This window comes from Dipodomys merriami, unplaced genomic scaffold, assembly GCF_024711535.1.
Source record: "Dipodomys merriami isolate MVZ:Mamm:240054 unplaced genomic scaffold, mDipMer1.0.p SCAF_7, whole genome shotgun sequence".
NCBI lineage: Eukaryota > Metazoa > Chordata > Mammalia > Rodentia > Heteromyidae > Dipodomys > Dipodomys merriami.
In genome coordinates, this window is record NW_027206290.1 from 2,095,763 (window position 1) to 2,116,820 (window position 21,058).

The window sequence follows — 21,058 nt, forward strand, 5'->3', positions numbered from 1 at the left end:
AGTAATAGGCATTTAGTAAGTCACACTGGAGTTTGTCAGTTGCTGTAATGTGAGTTCTGGGCCCTGGCTGCTTATGGGTTCTCCACACTAAAATGATCTCTCACGGTCTACATGATTGGTATCGTTTATGCAGCTGGACTTGATATCATTTTTCCATTTGACATTGCTGTTTCCAGTGGGACTGTGGCCCAGACCTACCTCTAGCTCATTTGGCTAGGATCCTGACTGGTTTTCTCCAGGAATCAGGTGTGCATGGTCACAGGTCTTGGGTGCTCAGGTCTGCTAAACTTTATTTTCACTGGTTGATTTGTCCCTGCATGTCCTTGAGCAGATTTACATCATTCCAGGAATTAACTACATAAAATGGTTTCAGTCACCTGGTAAATGAGAAAAGGAGTAACTTCAAGGATCCCAGTTCTGGGTTTGAATATCAGCCTTACCTGATATCAGCCTTACCAGTTATATGTTGCATGCTTTAATTTTCTCATTAGTAAAAATGGGGAGAATTCTGATATACAGCATCATTGTTAGAATGAAATACAATGTTATAATTGGTTATATATCACCATATTTAAGCTAAAATGGCTATTGATCACATGTTTTCCTCTTTCTTAAAGTAAAGGGGAACTCCATTTGTCTAGAAAAAACATTTCCAAGTTAACTTTCACACCAAGCAATGCATGGACATGGCTCTCACATGGCTGTAGACCTTGATAGCTAAGTTTCAGGTTATTTAGCTAAGACTCACTCAAGCTAAGAAAGTCATGAACTGCTCACATATTAGTGAATGCTTGCAAATAAAATAAGTAGCATGATAGTGTTAAGATCTCTAATTGTACTCCATAGACTTGTTTTGTTTTCTATAGTATTCTAAAGGTTTTAGAATTATTTATGATATGGTTACCTTTTGACAGGATGCATGACTCTTTGTGTTCAAGAATCTTAGGAAATAAAATGTTGGTATACAAGACAAAAAAGGTACGGAAATCAAAAACAGTGACAAAAGGGAATAAACCAAAGAGGTTGGGGAAAGACTAGCCTTGTCTATAAGTTTATACAATTTGAGGAGGGGAAGAAATGGTGGGACAAAGGGTGAACCAATTCAGCTGATGCTCACTAGACACTACATAGAAAATGAACTATACAACTTGGGGGAGGGAGGAGGAAAACTGGAAGAAATTGAGGGAAGGATGATACTTCAAAATGTAATGCATTCAGTACCTAACTTATGTAACTGTATCCCCTCTGCACATCACTTTTACAATATTTTTTTAAAAGAAAGAAAATGTATGTACAAATTTTACCATGCTCATCAAAATGTAGCAGAAGTGTCAGAGAATACTACCGAGGATTATTTTAGAGGTGTAGCCACAGCTAAAGTGATAAAACAGTTTTCCTGATGCTTTAGAAAGAATCTATTACATTTCCTCACCTGGGTCATCCAATAACTGTTATCTTATGAAGTCAACACACTGCAAAATGGAAGTTAACCATTAATGTGAAACGAGGTGCATAGCAATTCACATTGCTTTTATTATATTTGAAGGATATGAAAGACAAAAATCCTCATTGAGACTTGAGACTTACACATAGCTCCATGTGTAACTAATTTTGCAAGTATATTTGACTATTCTTCATGTACTTCATTCCTTGTACAAAACATCTTCAAATTATACAGAAACAGAGAAGTATGTTTCAGTGAAGCAAGCTTTATATGAATAATGGGGAAAATATATCAGGAGCACTTGATCTGAATTGTGAAAATTTTCTCAATTAGGCCAGCATTTTTGGCTTGGGAAATATTATAAAGTTCTTGATTCAATAACATAAAGATTAAAGTAAGTTTTCTGATCTTGATAAAATTGGTATCTATTAAATGGAACTTAAATCTTTTTAATACTACATTTTAGGGGATGATGCTATAAAATCTCATAAATTTTCCTTTTGTTTTGTTTACCAATATATAATACAGTGAATAAAATGTTAGAAAAAATTTCTTGTATTTTCTGACACAAAAATCCACTTCCTTAAAAAAAAAACTCCACTTAAGTCTCTCCTTCCTAAAAAAGGAGACAGAGAATCCAGGGAAAAAAGTAAATAATCTATGAAGATGAGATGCCAGGTCAAGTTTGATACCTATTCAAGTCATAAGTCTATGGCATTAGTGGTATTCTAAGTAAGTTCAGTTGAAAGGCTATCTGTCATACTTTTCTAGAATCCAACTTGACCTCTTCAAATGCTCAAGGTAGGGTCCTAAAGGAAGGATCCCATATTTCCTGACAATCCCAATCCTATTCTTGCTATAGTCTGGATTTCCTTTTAAAATAGACCCTTTCGATATGTAACTGGAAAAAAAAGAAGTCTTTAAGGACATGTTTCTCAAGGCCCTGCCTAGAATTACAGTATTTTCTTAGCATTAAATATTGAAATAAGGGCTGGGAAGGTGGCTCAGTGATAGAGTGCTTTCATTGCATGCACGAGGCCCTGGGTTCAATTCCTCAGCACTACATAAGCAGAAAAAGCCAGAAGTGGCACTGTGGCTCAAGTGGCAGGGCACTAGCCTTGAGCTGAAGAGCTGAGGGACAGTGCCCAGGCACAGAGTTCAGGCCCCATGATCGGCAAAAAAATAAAATAAAATACTGAAATAAGCTCAAATATAGTTTTTTGCTTTATCCACAGAGCTCCTCCACTAACTCTTCATGTCTGGAATAAAGGATTATGGAGAACAATTCTTAGTATGGGAGAAAGAGTTTCACACACAGGCAGGTGTACACACAAACATAGATGCCGATAGAAAAATACAAAAGGTTTATTTGTGAGAAAACACTTGGAACAGTCTAAGTTCCTGCAATTAGGGAGTTTTGTATTTCATAATTTTCTGAGTAAGAATTAGTTTTACAATTTTCATATTCTTTAACTTTCCTTCTAATAGTGAATGGTTATACTATTAATCAAACTCTGTATTTCTAATTTGTAGAAAGGTACCTCTTCTTAAAGTGTTCCACAGTGCAGATACTGAATAAAAAACAAAGATTCTTTCAAACAAAATGAATAGCAAGTTTCCTGCTGGAGTCAATAAACGTAAAATAATTCAGAAAAGTCAGCTCGAGACAAAGAGAAATAATAAAATTAGATTCATGATAAGGATCCTGATGGCTTTTGTAAGCCTTATAAAAGTCCTTGGAAACAAATAATATGCATTATTAACAAAAGAAAATGTCAAGGACATTTGTAGTGAGTCTTACTAAAGCGTTTTCTGGACATTGATGCATTCTGATCTAAGCTACTCAAATTTGGAAAGGGATTTTAATTTCAAAATTATGTCTTACCTTTAGACAAAATACCTGATGATAATTTCCAGCATTTTATGCTATTTACTTCATCCATTTTCTTTGTAAATGAAGTCATACCAATCAGTTTAATTTTATATCTCAACATCAAATGTTATGTGGAGAGGTGGGGAGAGACGATATGGTAGGGGAAAAGCAAAGGAGGGGGTAACAATGCTTGACAGGAATTGAATTCAGTACCTTACTCATGTAACTGTAACAGTATCATTACAATTGAGAATATTAAAAAAACCTAAATGTTAACTATCCATTGTAAACATAATATTTGTACCTTTAACTTTATTATGTTTTTTCTTTCTCTGAATTTTTATCACTACTTTCTTCATTTTTATATATCTACTTTTAATCACTTTAATAAGACAAAAAGAGCAATAAAAATTAAATTATCTTGAAACACCATTGTTCAAGCTTAGAGATGCTGTGTAACAACAGGAAGAGACAGTAAGAAGCAAAATATCTGTCGGTTTATCTCCAAATGTTAGTGTTCAAAAGGTCATGTACTGTTGTGAGTGCATAACTCACAAAACCATCGATGTATTAAAAGACTAATGTATCAAAGCCAGGACCAATTTCTTATGTTCTATCTTTTGCCTTTTCATTTGGATTTCTAAAATGCTTGATTGTGGTTGGGATATCTGCTTGTGAACCTTCTATAGTGAAATGAATGATTGGAAGAAGTGAAGATTGACTGGGCCACACTGGTAAAAGGAAGGGAAAGAGTTCTAATATTTATTGTGTGCCACTGAGATACTGAAAGATACACTTACTCAGCTCAATTATTTTTAACAGCAACTCCTTTATGTATAATATAAATATTTCTTCAGCACCTTCAGTGTGCCATGTACTATGCTTACAAGTTAGATAAAACAAAGTGAGTTTTTGATTTTGTGAAGCTGATATTCTAGTGCAGAAATTAAGAAAGAAGAATAAACAGATGGAATATAAATGATAAGTTAGGGTAGGCTTCATGATGGAAGCAAATGAGAAAAAATTAAAAAAGGAGGCATATAATACAGATAGGAAGATCAAAAAAAGACTATTGAGAAAAATTTTTAACTATTAACCAAGGGAAGAAGAATTGGTGTCTCATATAGGAGAAAGTAAATGAGTAGGGTAGCGTGTGCAAATGACAGGGGTGGGAAAAGAGAGGAAAGATCTTATATCTGCTGAATAGGTTATGAGACAAAAAGTGGAAGTATTAGAAGTATTGGTGGTTGTTGGTCTGGAAAACAAGAAATTACATGAATTAGGAATATTAGAGCTAAGGGAAAAAAAGTAGTATCAAGATGTATTCTGGGGCTGGGAAGGTGGCTCAGTGGTAGAGTGCTTGCCTTGCATGCATGAGGCCCTGGGTTCGATTCCTCAGCACCACATAAACAGAAAAAGCCAGAAGTGGCATTGTGGCTCAAGTGGTAGAGTGCTTGCCTTGAGCTGAAGAGCTGAGAGACAGAGCCTAGGCCCAGAGTTCAGGCTCAAGACCGGCAAAAAAAAAAAAAAGATATATTCTGGAGGCAGTCAACAGAATCACCCACATTTACTTATGGAAATCCTCGTATAATGATGACAGCCTAAAAAAGAAGAGGGATTTAACCAAAGCTCTTTTAGCAATGTAAAGATGGTGTTATGAACCCATTCTTCCTTAAGGATTTCTACTGGAACACATTTTCTATCTTCAAAGTAGATTTTGTAAAGTCTTGAAAACAAAAGTCTGTACCAGGGGAATGATTTAGAAATCAAACATTCTGTAGTGAGTCAATCAATATTTTCAGTTCACAAATCCATGACCTTATTTTCTTGAAAGGAGCATGGCAGAAACACTTCTTCTGCACAAATTGTCAGAACACTCTTGTGTTTCTGAATAGAAATATGTTGCGTAGCCCTACCTATATGGAGAATGTCCTACTTCCTGAACCAGTTCTGAGTCATATGCTTCTCCTACAAAATGTCTACACTGCGTAGTTTGACAGATAAGTGTCTTTGGGCAGTTTTGCTGAAATTCCTCCCATATTGCCTGATAGCTGCTCAGCAGTTCCTGCCTTCCCCAGGCAGGCAACCCATGGAAAAGGCTTGGAACCACCAGCTGAGCTACCAGAGCCTACTCTTTTTAAGCTCTTAAAAATTTTAAAGTAAGGAGGTCAGGTCTGTCTGGGGACATATTGGTCACATGGTGGGTGGTAGGGTCAGACATCTTGTCTTCATGCTGGTGGAAGAAAACTCCCACTCGTGCCCATCACCCGCCTCCCAGGTGATGGTCGTGCTCAGATCCCTGGAGGCAGGGGCCGGCACTTGACTGATAGGTCACTGAATCTGTCAGTCTAGTACCTGGGACGGGGAATTTCCTGTGGAACTGTCCCCTGCTCGCATCTTATTTAGGCCCCGACCAACCCAGGTGCTATTAAACCATGCCATGTGTATCTGTGATCGTCTCCTGTGTTCTGTCTACTGGCTCATCTCGAGTTATCATGGCATCTCAATTCAGCTCTAAATGGTTGGTATTGTTTCTGTTCTTTCTTTCCTCTCTAGCCTGTTTCCTAGTTGTGTTATATGTATTTGGGGGCCTGCAGCCTGCTAACTATATATTAAAGACTTGAGTATTCTATATTTCAAAATGTGGCTTCTGGGAAGATTCACCTTACAACATTTTAAAGCTGCTTCGGCTTCTGTTTCTTCACTTGTATCCTCTTCCTGTTGTATGTGATAATGCTAATCACCCCAACTCCATCTCTCCCCTTCCTCAATACAGGACCCGTCTGCACTTCCCTGCACTGTGCTTCCTCTTCCGGTTAGCATGACCTCATACAGCCTGGAAGCACTCGAGTTTTGGTGCACTTCCCTTTCCTCCTCCTTGAGAGGCTGGTATTCTCTGAAACCTCCTTTGGTCAGCATCTCTGAATTCCAATGTAAATCCTCAATGAGGCTGAAAATCATTCATCATTTAAAAATATTAAGGGCGAGATTTGCGTGGGGTTTGTTGCTGCCACCTTCACCATATAACCTAATCTTCTTCACTGTTTCAAGTCAAGAGACTTGATGGATACAAATCCAAAATAAGGAAATGTGACAGTTGACAGAATGTAAGGTTAAAATTCAAATGGATCTGGCTCTTTAAAAAATATTGTCTTTAAGTAGTTGTACAAAATAATTGTCATTTCATATGACAGTTAATGAATACAATATATCTTATTCAATGACATCCCTTATAACATTCCCACCCATTCCTCCCTGGTCCTCCACTTCTCTCCCTGTCCTTAATTGGATTCCTGTCCATGGATCTGGTTCTAAGCCTGTCTTGTAACTTATTTGCTAGCTGACTTGTCCTTTTCTCTTCTATAAAGGCTTCTTTCCACTACAATGAAAGTCACTTGGATCCATCTTTAAAAAGGATGTTATGAAATTTTCTTTTACAATGCTGTTGTAAAGAGTATGAGAGTTTGACAGGGTTTTCCATGGGCCCAGGAGTAGATGCTGGTAGTATGGAGCTGTGTGACTGCATTGCTTTGATAATTTTACAGAGCTACAATATAACATACTCTTATTAAACCTGTAGCCATCCTGAACAGGATAGAAAAGCCTTAGCATGTCGATGGTGGAACTGAATTCTAGAGCTTTTAAATTACACATCCAAATTCACATAGATCAATGGAAATCCAGCACCTCTGATATCACATCTAATATCCTCTCCTTTTTACTATAACAACTTTCTCTGTGAGTAGACAAGCAAATTCAATATTATCTCTATGTCATTTTGCTATAATACAGGCATTTTGTTTTAGTTAAATAGAACAGATGTGAAAGTGCATATTTACCAAGTAAGTCCAAAGAAAAAGAGAAGACATATGAGAGTTTAAAAAAAGAAACTTGAAATCTACTCTTGCAAATGATATTAAAGTGAGGTCTTCTCACAGATTCTAACTAACAATAATACCCCTAGTTTCAGAGAGTTTTCATGCATACTTACATGAAGAAGAGGAAATGAAGAAGGGGCTATGCTTTTACTGGAACAACCTAAATGTCAAAACACACTTACAATACATGCATTAGGAACATACACTGAGCAGCATACTGTGAGACTGTCTACCACTTCCAGAGGCTTTGACACAACAAGAATTACTTCCAGCCATAGTCACAGAAGATCTGACTTGATGTTGACTAGGAAACTGAATGGGTTTGGAGATTGAATAAAATCTCAGTGACACATGTCATCCCTGGCTGAAATTAAGGAAGACAATTCTAAAGTAATCCTGTATCTGACCCTAAAACACTGGCATTTTCTTCCTAAGAGGTTAATGTCAAAAATCTCATGAAAGATGTGGTGGGAAAACTGTTTTAGTTTGTATCCTTTTTTATTTTTGAGTGACCCAATTAGAGCCAATTGCTCAATTTGGGGAAGAATGGAAGTTGTATGAGAAACAAAATAAATAGGTGAAAGCTCAGAGACCACAGAAATGGATGGCAACCACATAAACTGGAGCATAGGCATTCCTGTAATGGTGGCAAATACTATTAGCTCAATACCATCAATTGACAGTAAACCTGAAAATGGACTGTGGAAGGTATCAGATTTGCCTGAGTTAAAATTCTTTTAAATACAAGATGGAAATAAAATTAACTAGTTATAGTCGACAGCTAATTCATAACTGCACCAACTTTTTAAGAGTCATGACTCAATAATTGCTTTAGTCTACTTGACAAAAATGACAATGGAGCCCATGCTCCTATGGTGACATGAATGATTCTGTATTTTCATCTCTTCCCAAGATGGCACATAGTCCTTTGCATATTGAATATGTTCTGAACTCTGTGAATGGGAAGGAGGGAGGGAAAAAGAGGAGAGTAGAGGATGAAGTTAAGAGGAAAGAAGATTGAATTTCAAAACAGATTTAAAAAAAGAGCAGGGCACAACAAACACTAGAGATCAGAAAGGAGGAGATTTGATAAGAAACATAAATAAATAGAATTAGTGAGAAATCAAGCATATTCACTTCAGTATACCAGCAAATTCCTAAGATGAGTAACAGAGAAAAGAAACAGTACTCAACCCAACCAGGAAAAGAACCAATAAAATTATAAAAACCAGTAAAAGCTCTCAATGTAAATGGTCCCAATTGAAAGGTTCAGACTGGCTGACTGAATTAAAAAGAAAAGATCCAACTGTTAATTGAAAGAAATGCTACAAATGAAGGGATGGAAAATGATATACTAAGTATATGAAAGCTACTCATATTTAGTAAAAGGAGGTTGAAGGCTGTTTTTCTCTTGAAACCAGTACTTTCTCTTTTATTTTCTTCATTGTTTTCTAAGGAGTTGTTTGTTTTTTTGGAAATCTCTTAACACTTCCCAAATGATCAGGACCACTTCCTTTCCCCATTCCTAATAGCAAACTTTATTATTTCTATCCCTACTGAATTTCTCCTACTGCTAAATTCCTTCCTTGACTTTGGTTGAAGGCTCCTATGGTTCAGGCTCACACTTCTATCAAATAACTTTTCATTATCGCAATGTATCCACAGATGTGCTACAAAAACTTTTTTTGATATAAGGTTTCACCAGATGACAAATTATCTCATCTTACAGTCATCCTTTTTCATCCTCTGAAAGGAAAAAGGGGGAAAGGGATATACTCATCAGCCAATGAAAAATATTTTCTAGCACAGTAGTGAAGATGATATATTAACACTGGTTTCCTATGGTTTCTATAATGAAGTACCATATACTAAATTGTTTAAATACCAAAAAAATGTATTATCTAATGGTTTTAGAGGCTGAAAGTCCTATATCAAGGTTTTGGAAGGGCTAACTCCTTCCTTGAACTACAAATCTATTTTATGACTATCTTCTAATCTCTGGTGGTTTGTTCAAAATGGCATTTCTTGGCCTATGGACACATCAACCTGTCTCTGCTTTCATGTTCACATATTGCTCCTCCTGGGTATGCACTCATGTTCAAATTCCCCTTTTCATTAAGACATCAGTCAAAAAAATTAGATTAGGAGTCTACCTCACTGGATCCAAACTATGTATATAATAACCTATGTTCAAATAAGATCATATTCTGAATCTCTGCAAGTTAAAATTCAACATAAGAAAGTAGAAAGGGAAAATTCAACTCATATCTGAAGAGCAGGTTGATTTAGGGAGGAAAACAAATCAAAATCATAAGTTCTGAAGTCTTAAGACTTTAAAATCAAAGGCACTGGGAGAGGCAGATGACCTAGAACTCAAGATGAGACTTTTATTACTATGATATGAAACAGAGGCACAACTGTTTATTGTATCTTTCAAAATTGTGTGAACAGGTACAGAACTTTAAATTAAAATATTCAGATAAGTTAGCCTGACTTAAAAAAAAAACAACTTAAGTATGGAGGTTCCTCAAAAGACTTCACATAGATCTCCCCTACGATCCAGCAATCCCACTTTTGGGCATTTACCCAAATGTTTACAAACAAGACCACACTAAAGCTACCAGCACAACTATGTTTATTGCAGCATTATTTACCATAGCTAAGACATGGAACCAACCCAGATGCCCCTCAGTAGATGAATGGGTCAAGAAAATGTGGTATATATACACAATGGAATTCTATGCCTCCATCAGAAAGAATGACATTTCCCCATTTGTTAGGAAATGGAAAGGTTTGGAAAAAATTATATTAAGTGAAGTAAGCCAGGCCCAAAGAAGCATAGGTCCCATGGTTTCCCTTATTTGCAATATCTAGTATAGGTATGAGTCAAGCGGAAAAGGTCAGATAATGTGATGTTAGGAAAATGAACCCTTAAATATGTATTTTAATGTTTTCGTTTCTTTCATGCATGTGTTTCTAACGCATTTATAAGATTATTTCTTTGTTGCATTGTATGTCCCTCCCCCACAGTGTAACCCCCGCTTTCACTATATTTGATGTCAGTATAACATGTGGAGGAGATGGGGACAAACAAGTCGTTTAAGGATTCAGGTGGACCTGTTGCAACAATGAGAAGTACAAAATGTCATGTCAAAACCAGCTTTACAATGTCGGTGTGGGGGGGGGGAGGGGGGTATAATTGGGTGGGGGGCGGGGGGGTAAAATTGGGTGGGGGGAGGGGGGAGGCGGGGAAGGGAAGTGAAGGGTAAACAAAGGAGGAGGCTGCAATGCTTGGTAAGAAATGTATGCATTATCCTGCCCATGTAATTGTAGCCCCTCTGTACAGTATGTTCTCAAATAAAATAAAATACAATTAAAAAAAAAAAACTTAAAAAAACTGACCAACATTATCCTCTGTGCTCAGTAATGGCATCATATACCTTTTAAAAATCCTCCTTGTTCAATGAGCTTTATAAAGCTTATTTGTCCTTTTTCAAATGAGTAACATCTAGTTTCCCTTCAAGTTTCAATACCTAAAAAAGTATATGGCTCTGATTTCAGATTTTCTAGAGACAAATCTGAGTATTAAAGCAGCAAAATTTGCTTGGGTTGAGAAACATTAGTTTCAATGAGATGACTAAAATTACTTTTTTAAAAGTCCACAAAAATTATGTTAAGTGAAGTAAACTAGGCCCAAAGAAACACAGGTCCCAAGGTTTCCCTTATTTGTAATAACTAGTATAAGTTTAGGACAAACAGAAAAGGTCAAAAACTATGTACACATGACCATATAAGATGATAAGTGAAATGAACCCCAAGATAGGGACACAAATAGTTTTTTTCTCTTGCTATTGTTTTTAATGTATTTATAGGGTACTATGCAATTTTTTTTGTTTGTTTCTTTGGTATGTTCCTCCCCCTCAGTATAACCTCTCTTTTCACTGTATTTAATCTGGCACCCTGCATCTTGTATATACATTTTTCTAATTTGGAGAGGGGAAGGGAAAAAACAAAATGCTTAAGTAGGAAAACAGGCTGACCCATTATAACAATGAGATGCTTTCTTCCAAGGCCTTAGTTACATTGTTGGTGGGGGTGTAAACTTGTTCAAACATTTTGGAAAGTAGTATGGAGGTTCCTCAAAAGACTCCACATAGAGTTTCCTGTGACCCAGTAATCTGACTTTTGGGCATTTACCCAAATGATCACAAACAAGACCATACTAAAGCTACCAGCACAACTGTGTTTACTGCAGCATTATTTACCATAGCTAAGATATGGAGCCAACCCAGATGCCCCTCAGTAGATGAATGGATCAAGAAAATGTGGTATATATGCACAATGGAATTCTATGCCTCCATCAGAAAGAATGGCATTGCCCCATTTGTTAGGAAGTGGAAAGACTTGGAAAAAATTATACTAAGTGAAGTAAGCCAGGCCTAAAGAAACATAGGTCCCATGGTTTCCCTTATTTGCAATAACTAGTATATGTCTGAGACAAGCAGAAAAGGTCAGATAAGTTGAGGTTAGGCGAAATGAACCCCAAGATAAGGATTCAAGTGGTTTTTCTTTCTTGCTATTGTTTCTAACATATTTATAAGGTGATTTGTTGCTTTGTATGTCCTTCCCCCACAGCATAACCCCCCCCTTTATTTTTTACTGTACTTGATGCTGGTATAATTTGTGGAGGGGAAGGGAAACAAACAAATTGTTTAAATAGGGATACAGGTACATTTCATTGCAACAATGCTATGTCAAAAAATGAGTGTAGTCATGGAGATGGGAGGCAGGTATGGGAAGGAAAAAAAAAGGAGGAGGAACAAAGGAGGAGGCTACAATGCTTGATATGAAATGTACTCATTATCTTGCCCATGTAATTGTAACCCCTCTGTATGGTATTTTCACAATAAAATATTTATTAATAAAAAAAACCAATGAGATGTACAAGACACTATGTTGAAAACGAACTTTACCACTCTGGCGGGGTTGGGGGGTTGGAGAGAGTAGTTGGGGAGGTGGGGAAGGAAGGGATGGTAGGGAAAAAACAAAGGAGGAGGCAACAAACAATGCTTGATAGGAAATGTACTCATTACCTTACTCATATAACTGTAACCCCTCTGTACAGTATCTTTACAATTAAAAATGTATTTGAAGAAAAAAAGAAAAAAAGTCCACAGAATTTTAAAAAATTCCAATATAGACAAAAATAGACTTTTATTTCAAAGCAGTCACAGCATTGGTGTACAGTAGCTGTCATTTATTAATTTTGCCTTTTTAGATGCTACCTGAGAGCCTGAGAAAAAATTATAGGTGATGTTTCATGGTGATTCAAAAATAAAACACAAATGAAGTAATAACTAGGGGCTTTGTCTTGATGTTTTCCACTGTTCTACTTGAATATTTAATAATCACTAAGCTTATTACTGTTAATGACACTTCAAAAGTGCTCTTAGCATTATCATTCCTTTGTCTTTAAGGGAAGAAACATATAATAACTAAACCGATTACTACATGAGCTGTAACCAAAACTGAAAGTTAGGAGTTTTTATTTGCAAACCTAATCCAGGAGGACATAGCCTCTGTATAATATTAATTATACAATCTGTGTAAGGATCATGATGGTTCCTACCTTCATGAGGCATACTTTTCTATCTCATTAAGTCAAATGAATGATTCTTCCTGATGTCTTTGCTTTTCACTGTCAAAAATTTATACCAATTCATGAAATTCAGTTGGGAAATCAGAAACTGTAGCAAATGTAAAGATAGCCACATGGGAGAAGATAAACCCAGATAAAGGTGTGTGATTGGAGAACACGCATGCCACTCTTTCTTTAGCTCACCTTTCTAGCAATAATATTTGTGTAACCCTTCCCAACTTCTTAAATGAGTATGCAAAATTCTTCAAAGGAACCAAGTGAATATGGATTATAATAATAAAACTAGCTTCTGAATGCATTATTGACAAGAAACATGTTAAAATAAAATATGAGACAAAAATAAAGATGCAATCCAAATCGAAGCACAAAATTCTCCTCAGATGGGAAGCCACATACAAACTCGGGAAGCAGGAATTTCAATTAAAAAGTCCACCTCTGTTCTTTCATTATCTGTTAGAATAGAGAGGGAGAGAGAGAGATATCATAAGTGTGGACAAGGATAAACTTTTAAATTTCTGTGTATATTGAGAGTAAGATATGGTAAAATGTCTATATATTGTCAAATAATGCTTGTTTGAAGCAATGCTATGTTTTACAAATGGGCGAAACTGATCCTAAAATAAGAGCTGTATGTATGTAATTGCAGTCCCAAACTAATAATGAAGAGTGAAAACTGAAATGGACAAGAAATGCAATTTTCATCTATGAAACAAAGCATTGTATATTTTTAAATGATAAATGAAGTACTGATTAAGATGAAGCAAAGCATAAATTTTCTTCATTGGTAATGAAATGTGCAATATCTATCATTCTTTTCAGATGCAATCTGCCTACCTTCATCTGTAAAGAATATTAAAAACAGTATATTACATGTTTCTTTAAAGTCTTCTTATAAAAAATGCACACATAAAAAAGAAACCCTCAGCATTTCAGCCCTCCAGTAATGATGCAGTACTGTTAGTCATGGTGCCAATGTGACCACAGATTAAGTTTAAGTAAACTGTAGTATACTCTTTTGATAGACTCATATAAATATTCAAATAGCTTTGCAAAATATTTGCAAATTGTCTGAGAAATGCTTATACTAACTGAAATAAGAAAGCACAAAAAATGCATATATAATATCATATGCATATAAAACAAAATCAAGAAGAACATAGGGAGAAAAGAATAGAACAAACTATTCTAAATTAAGGATAGATTTTTTTTCTGAGTGGTGGAACTCAAGTTTAGCAAGCCATATTTCTATTTTTCCCCAAAGTTTCTATACAAAGTATGGCTATTTTCTTTTTTCTTTCTTTTTTTTTTTTTTTGGTCCAATTGTGGGGCCTGAACTCTGGGCCTGGGCGCTGTCCCTCAGCTCTTTAGCTCAAGGCAAGCGCTCTACCACTGAGCCACCTTCCCAGCCCCTGGCTTTTTTCTTATAATGGCCTATATGTACAATAAAATTTACCTAAAATTAAAAATACTATTAGAATAAACCTATAAAAAGGAGACATAAGCAGTTACCACTTCTTTTCCTTTTGTCTCACCCCTAATGAAATTCTTGTTTATAGCAAAACAATGCCCAACTATATGTATTCATATCTCTCAGTTATTAAAAGAAAGATATAGAATTGTAAATGTCAGATGAATAAAAATTGTATTTGACTTATCATTTTAAAACTATCTTTCAGAATCGCCCAGCTTATTATTTTCATGTTAGCTTAGTTGCAGACTTTATCCCCATTGAAAAGCATTCAATATCCCCTGAAAAACAAAGTGATCATCTCTCATTTACTGCAGTCAGTGGGAGGACAAATAACCAACAAAATTAAGCTGTTGAATGTCCACACTCATAATAACTTGTATAGAGTAGAGGAGTTCTTATATTTACGAATAGCTAGAGAATTAAATAAAGAAGCATGCTAATTTCTATTCAAATGAAGAGATAGACAGGTCATAAGTTAGTATGCCATTTGGAAAAATAATGAAATCCTGTCATTCACATTCTCCCTTTTTTATATAAAAAAAAGTAGATCAGAGGCTGGGAATGTGACTTAGTGTTAGAGTGCTCGCCTAGCATGCATGAAGCCCTGGGTTCAATTCCTCAGTACTACATACAGAAAAACCTAGAAGTGGTACTGTGGCTCAAGTGGTAGAGTGCTAGCCTTGAGCAAAAGAAGTTCAGGGACAGTTCCTAGTCCCCGAGTTCAACACCCAGGACTGTAAAAAAAAAATACATCACTTATTACAATAATACCTGTCAGAGTTTATTTAATTAATCCTATAGTCCAAACAGAAATATTAAGTGCTTGAGAGTGGAAATGTGTGCTTAGAATTTAATATAAGCTGGGCAATGGTGGCTCATGCATGTAATCTTAGCTACTCAAGAGACTCAATTTTGAGGATTGTAGTTTGAAGCCACCTAGGGTAGAAAAGTCCATGAGGCTCTTTCCTCCAATTAAACACCACATAAGAGCCAGAAGTGGAGCTGTGGCTTCAGTGGTAAAGTGCTAGCCTTGAGTACAAAAGCCAAGAGACTGCATCCAGGTCTTAAATTCAAGTCCTGTGACTGGGACAAAATAAAAAAGTAATAACATGGACTATCATGCATTGATTTGATATTAGGTTATGCTTTCTAAAGTGTCCATTCACTGAAGTGTCTATTTCACGTAAAATAATCAAATCAAAAGGATAACCAAAAGTGTGATAGTCATATGGAGTCTAAACCTTATCCTTAAAATCCTTCTGTAACATGTTCTTATAAAAAAAAAAATCAGTGATGTCCAGGCCAGCCTGCTTCATTGCAAGAAAATTGATTTGCCAGAATTGCAGACTGGAGCCAGGCTCAGAAAGCTCTTAGCTGGAGTTAATTTAAGTAGAGTTTTATAAACAGTCACAGCTCTTCTATGGAATTTAGTACTCCTTAATCAGATGTGTATATTTAATTTGCATTCTATTTCTTAGGGATATGCTGTCTTTGTGGCAGAACAGAGAGATGAGAAAAGGCCATCCTGTCCATCGCTTCTAAATCTCACCTTTCCAAATGGTCACTCCACATCAAGGTTGAAGAGCATTGGTGGGGTAAGGACGTTGAACTGGAAGCATAGTTGTTTGTGGGGTACCTGATCTGTAAACAGAGGGTTTCAGGAGACACGATTATTGATTAAGACCCCTATTGTCAGGTGGCATTTCCTAGAATATTGTGAAAGCAAAACAACTCACATCAGCTCACACTGGTTATGACCAAGTAAATAAAGATATTTTAGCTACTATTTTCCTCTAGCCATCTCATTCCTACCTCCATGTTTTGATTCTCTCCATGTCTTGATCTGGCACTCCACAATGTCTGATAACTTGTACCTCTTTACAGCAGATACCTCCATTTCTGTTTAATGCTGAAGAATGGCTTTAAATGATTTGTTGTAGGCAAATCTAATTTTGCTACTTCTCAGTGTATTAGTTTTCATTATTTCCTATTGGCTCTTAGGATGAAGACCAGAATTCTTTACCTCAAAGGCCATAGTCTCTGAATGCTCCTGGAAACTTCTCATTTTCAAACAGCCATTTGTTTTGCATGTTGCCCTATCCACCTTTGAACATTATGAACAGCATCCCTCTTCTCACTCCAGAGCCTTTGTACATCATTCATTCATTCCTACATCATATGTCTAACACAGTCATTCTACGATCTCAGTTTGAAAATTTACTTCCTCAGAAAGCATCCTGTTGACTAATACTGTCCCTCACCGTATGTGGAGAACACCACTATTATTCTTTTTAGGAACTCATTTGATATTTGTCATTACATCTAAGCTATAAGTGTCAGGAGAGCAGCGGCTCTGGTTTTGCTTGCCACTGCATCTCCATCAACAATCACAGTGCCTGGCCAATAAGACTTTGCAAAATGAATGGGTGAAGGTACAAAACTGGCACATATCTCAACATACTTGTTAGATTATAACCTAGATTTACTGGCTGCAACTGCAAAATTCTAAGAAAATATTTTCTGATAGCTAAAAAATATTTTCTATATTTTCTAGTAATTCTGTTGTGGGGGGGAAGCAGAATGAAATTCTAACAAGAAACTGTTACAAGAAAAAAAAAAACAGCCAGGCGTCAGTGGCTTACACCTGTAATCCTACCTACTCAGTAGGGTGAGATCTGAAGATCATGGTTCAAAGCCAGCCTAGCCAGGAAAGTCCGTGAGACTCTTAAGTCCAATAAGCCACTCAGAAAATTGAAAGGGGTGCTGTGGCTCAAGTGGTAGAGTGCTAACCTTAAGCTGAAGAGCTCAGGGACAGCGCTCAAGCTGGGAGTTCAAGCCCTAAGACTGACAAAAAAAAAAAAAAAAAAAAGAAGAAGAAAACAGAAACCAGAAAAAATGGAATCTAATGTTTTTGTTCCGCCTATTTTTTATTGGCTTCTTAGAGTGTTTTCTTTCTCAAAAATGTTACTAAGATCATCAAAGGCAGTGTACCTATCCTAAGTGACAGGACATTACATATTAGTCCATACAGACATTTAGATTTCCAACTTTTTTTAAATTTAATTTTATTTTATTTGTGAACATACTGTACAGAGGGGTTACAATTACATGGGCAGGATAATGCATACATTTCTTATCAAGTATTGCACCCTCCTCCTTTGTTTACCCTTCACATCCCTTCCCAGCCTCCCCCCTCCCCCCCAATCTCCCCCCCCCCACCCCCGCACCGACGTTGTAAAGCTCGTTTTGGACATGACAACTTGTACTTCTCATTGTTGCAACAGGTCTACCTGTATCTTTAAATGACTTGTTTTTCCCCATCTCCTCCACAAGTTATACTGACATCAAATATAGTGAAAGCAGGGGTTATACTGTGGGGGAGGGACATACAAAGCAACAAAGAAATAATCTTATAAATGCGTTAGAAACACATGCGTGAAAGAAAAAAAACGTTAAAATACATATCTAAGGGTTCATTTTCCTAACATCACATTATCTATCCTTTTCCGCTTGACTCATACATATACTAGATATTGCAAATAAGAGAAACCATGGGAGTGTGTTAAACAGAAGGATAATTTCTGTTTTATAAAGGCAGTGCCTGCAGGATCATAAAGTGCTATGTGTTGTTTACAGCAGAGCTGACACTTGGCCAGTATCTATTTCAGAGCAAGTAGAAAAAAAGTTAGTAGTACTTTTCACTGAAACATTGACTCTGGAAGAGTGGTTTGACTTGAGGGGAAAATCACATATTTTCCAATTTATTTTGTGATACTTTCAAAGCCTGTTTTGCACTCTTGCATGAAATGTCCCTCTTTATATACTAAAGAACAATCTGGTTAGAATAGGTTCCTATTTTAGCTGGCCAGTAGGTTTCTCATGCTGATGTTATACTAATTGGTTCTTGTTTAGATCACTGCTTTAATTAAGTAAACACACTCAGTCTTGCATTATTTGTTGGCAAAAGTTTAGTAGTAGATACAACTTTAGGAATTTGGATGTCATATGACTGTCCAATGTCAAATAGCAGAAGAATAAAGGAAGGGGAGGCTGCAATATAATCTATGAAGAGCTAAGGCTTTGCTTCCTTCCTGCACACTATTCCTCTGGTGGGTCTTTATTTGCCTTAAGAACACACCATCACTTTCCCTATAAGTGTCATTAGAAATTTTTGCCACACCTGATTTCTGCAGTATACTCCTTAAACCAGTAGATCATTAATTTCAAACTACCTCTTTATCTCTTTTGCTTGACTCCTTTCTAGTCTTCTGGACATTCTTTAAGTGCTCACCTGTTTTCAACTAGGGTGTCTGTTTGATTCACTAGTATCAAACTAGATATATACTAGATAAAATTGCCTGGGGAGTTTTCATTCTCCCAGTGAGAGTGTTCCATGTGATATTACAATGGTGGATACAGGTCATTATACATTTGTACAAACCTAGCAAGAAAGCAGCAAGAGTGAAACTATGGTCGACTGTTGACTCTTGGTATTGATACATTAAAATGAGTTTAATGGGTTTATGGGCTCATACACTGTAACAAATGGGGGTGAGGTATTATTGATTATTGATATTTGAGGGCAGAAGATATGTGGGAAATTTCTGTACCTTCTTGTCAATTCTGCAATAATTTTTCTAAAAATACATACTAGTTTTTAAGTGATTATATATTAGAAGTGATAATTTAACTGAATGATAGTCTTTTGACTACTATTTATGATGTAAACTTTTCTTTAACACATTGTCCATATGTTAAGACACACATAGGTAAATCCTACATACTTCTCAGTATCCAATTGCTACCAGATAAAGCTCTGAAGTACCTAAGGTCTACCACTAAGTGGCTCCACTTACACCTCTGGATTTATCTTGTCTAATCTTCATGCAAACCATACTTCCATCCAGACATTGCTTACTCCTCCAGAGATCTGCCAGCACACATTCACACCTAATTGTGGTAGAATGCAATATTCCATTTATAAAAATTCTTCTCTATACCTCTCTCTAGAATTAATTCTACAAGGCCCTTCCTTCCATTTTCTTAGAAATGTACCTTTCTATCACATTTCTACAGCATTTTATGCAGTATTCAAAGTGCACTCACCATATTATACTTATTAGTCTATACATCCATTTCTCATACTCTGGTTTACAAAGTCTAATAAGTATTGAATAAAATGGAATTTTAGGTAAATTGTTGGCTCTTCTTCAATAAATGTCAGCAACTTAAGGACTAATCAAATTTTTTGGCATGCATGAGAATTTACCAGGTGTAATTTACCACAGTAGATATGATTGTATTCTCACACCTTTATCTTTTCCCTTACCTCTAACAAGGATAATCTTCATGTGTCCCACATAATACTTTGAGAATATTCATGATCACATTTTACACAACTTGTCTTCATTGAACTGAGCAGAAAACACATGGATACTTAGTGAAGTTTTTTAAGTGAATGAATGAATGAAAAAGTTACAAGTAAGGGCTGTCTTTGATTGAGTACTCCCAGAGTCAGACCCTGAACCAAAGATTTGTATTTCAGCTAATAATGAAGGATCTTGTCTTAGAAGAAGGAAGTGAAAGAGTGAAAAGGGAGAAGGGGGTAGGGGAAAGAAAAAGGAAGAAGGAACAGGAGGAGAAGAAATGGAATTTCAGATGAATTTAGCTTCCACCTGATCCTTAGGTGAACTCTGGAATATAAATGACACATCAACCTTTGTCCCATGTCTAGACAAGGGTATATATATACATTTCCCATAGCCTTTACTTCTTGGGAGGAACACTAGTGGTAGGTCCCAGTGTGAACAATGAATAGTGAAACAAGCAAGTTCTGATTTCTTGAACACACGAATATGTAAATACAGGAGGCAGTTTGAATTTCAATTTGACTCCAATGTGAATTTGACACTTGGACTGAATTATTATTTTTCTGTGGCAATTAGACTAAAAGGACTGATATGTGAATGGTGACTCCCAGACACTGGAACAAAGAAGTTTTGAGACTTCTAAAATGGATTGTTTGTTGACGTTGTGTCTGTTGGTTTGGCTGAGAGTGCCTGGTGAAGGTGCTCAGAGACACACTGCTTCTCTGTGTGAACACTGCAGTAGTTCTCTGCAAGGGTGATTCCAGGATGACTGAGGTATACCACATGGCTATTTTAGATGCTTAGAGTTCTTGCTATTCATCTACCTTAGTTCACGAATTTATACCCATCCACTGCCTAATCCTGGACAATATGAGCTTAGCTTGATTTTGTTTTTGAAGAAAAAGACTACAGAAAAACTTCTCTAGCTTCCCTTCCTTTCACTTCTATTTACCTGTGTGCTTGTGATAGATTATCCCCTCTTTCTTCAGCATTCCTGTCACTGGCTCCTGTACTTCCACTTTTAATTATGCCTTGCTTGGGGAAACCAAATGTACACAAATGCCGGTGCTTGGGCTATGTGACTCTACCATTTCCTGTAAGCACATTCTATTTCCTAGTTGTTCTTTCAAGTGTCTCTAAATAATCCACTAAGATTATAAAGTATCTTCTCTTTGTAAAATACTGTTCTAAACCTTTACCAACATTAATTCCTTTGACTATTTTCATAACTACCTGGCACATGAAGAAATGGAAGTATGGATAAGTAACCTGTAGAGTCAGCAACAGAGAAGTGGCAGACTTTGGATTCAAATGCAGGCAAACTAGTTCTAGAACACATGTGCTAACAACACAGTATTTCATCT

At 36.3% G+C, this 21,058-nt stretch overlaps 1 protein-coding gene across 1 annotated transcript in view; it reads right to left on the reverse strand.

Moving 5' to 3' along the window:
* Positions 1–12,392: 12,392 nt before the first annotated feature.
* Positions 12,393–21,058, reverse strand: part of Ptger3 (prostaglandin E receptor 3) — a 72,896-nt gene continuing 64,230 nt past the window's right edge. The window contains exons 3-4 of the mRNA XM_070007060.1: positions 15,875–15,966; positions 12,393–13,304 (exon numbers count right to left, since the gene is read on the reverse strand). Coding sequence (XP_069863161.1) covers positions 13,301–13,304; positions 15,875–15,966 — 96 coding nt within the window. The 3' untranslated portion in view covers positions 12,393–13,300. The remainder of the gene's footprint in view (positions 13,305–15,874; positions 15,967–21,058) is intronic.